The sequence below is a fragment of the Tupaia chinensis genome, unplaced genomic scaffold, assembly GCF_000334495.1.
Source record: "Tupaia chinensis unplaced genomic scaffold, TupChi_1.0 Scaffold144336_1, whole genome shotgun sequence".
NCBI classification, from domain to species: domain Eukaryota; kingdom Metazoa; phylum Chordata; class Mammalia; order Scandentia; family Tupaiidae; genus Tupaia; species Tupaia belangeri.
The window spans coordinates 902333-903707 of NW_006204194.1; the positions used below are offsets into that span (position 1 = coordinate 902333).

Consider the following 1375-nt stretch of genomic DNA (forward strand, 5'->3'; position numbering starts at 1 on the left):
GGCGGCCGCGCTGAGGGAGCCGGCTCCGGTCAGTATTGCGTCCCACACGCCCTCGGTCCAGCCAGTCCCAAAGCCCAGGGCAGGTGTGTTTGCTCAGGTTGCAGGCCCGGGTGCCGGGAAGGAGAGGCGCTTGTAGAGGAGGTCCCTGTTTCTGACGTCCAGGACGGCGGAGCGTGACGGGAGTTAGGGAGTGTGGCTGGCGTGGGGACTCAGCAGGAGGATTCGGGGACCGAGTCGTCCTCAGCTTGTACGGAACAAAGAGGAGAGGCGGAGTTACTCGAAAAGCAGGTTTAGGATTAATTGTCTGAAGTCTAGAAATCATGGAGCGTTTTGAAGAAAGGAGGGACACGATCTGTGTTGGGATTTTAAAGTTTTCCAAAGGTGTTCGGGAATAACTTAGTACAGGTGGCGGTGAGAACAGAGGCACTGAGAAGTTGCTGCTTTGGTCATGGTCACGTAGCTAGCGATAATCTAGGCACAGATGTAATAACAGATATCTTGAGGTCACTTGGCTGTAGTGCCAGGAAAGGATACAAAGTCTGAGCCCATTAAACCCCACCTCGTACACATTCCTGGAAGTCTACATCTTCACACAGGTTCTTGGCGGTTGTTCACTTTTGGAACCCGGGTAGGGAAGTCAGTGGTATTCTAGACCCTCATACATTCTAACCCCAATTCCTTATCTTCTCTGGAGAATGGTGTGGACTTCTAAATGCCATTTCTTTTTTGATCAATTTTTTTTAAAAAAAGAATTAAGTTTATTGTTATTATTATCATTTTCCAGCTTAATCAGGAGAGAAAGAGAGGGAAAATGAGAAAGCAATCCATACTCTCTCTCTGGCCAAGTTAAAAAATAATAAGAAGAAAATGAAATAAATAATTGTTTCCTTCCCCAAAGAAGAGTTTTTGCTTCTAGCAGCTGTAGTGATGGAAGCGGTGTCAACTGAAATAAGCTAGTTAGTAGTAGGTATAATATTCTCTGTGGATATCAGACAGGTGTTTTGGCCACATTGAGAGTCTAGGATGTTTCAGAGACTGCTATGTTGAGGCATCAACTGGGCAACTGGATACACAGGTGAGAATATCTGGGGAAAGATTATTGGAGACATCCAATATATGGTGGCTAACATGTGAACCAAGGTGAGTGAGTTGTGGGTTACATTTAGGAGGGGCAATCTTTTTTTTTTTTTTTTTTTTGGAGAGATTTTCACTGTAGGGCGCGTGTGCTCGCCAGACAGACAGAGAGAGACATAGAGACAGAAAGCGAGAAATCACTCCCCAGGGGGGTGGTCATGCCGCAATCCCTTCTCCTCCATTCTCCTCTCGGGATCTTGGGCACGCACGCACACGCGCCCGGCATGAGTTTTAAGCCACC

At 47.1% G+C, this 1375-nt stretch overlaps 1 protein-coding gene across 4 annotated transcripts in view; it reads left to right on the forward strand.

Annotated features, from left to right (window-relative positions):
- LOC106733157 (zinc finger protein 418) overlaps positions 1-1375 on the forward strand; it is a 32251-nt gene that overhangs the window by 1179 nt on the left and 29697 nt on the right. For all 4 annotated transcript variants that reach the window (XR_003547551.1, XR_003547549.1, XR_003547550.1 and 1 more), the window contains exon 2: positions 1-28. Coding sequence is in view for 1 of the 4 variants with exons in the window: in XM_027767583.1 (XP_027623384.1) it covers positions 1-28 (28 nt within the window). In the remaining 3 variants the exon portion in view is untranslated. The remainder of the gene's footprint in view (positions 29-1375) is intronic.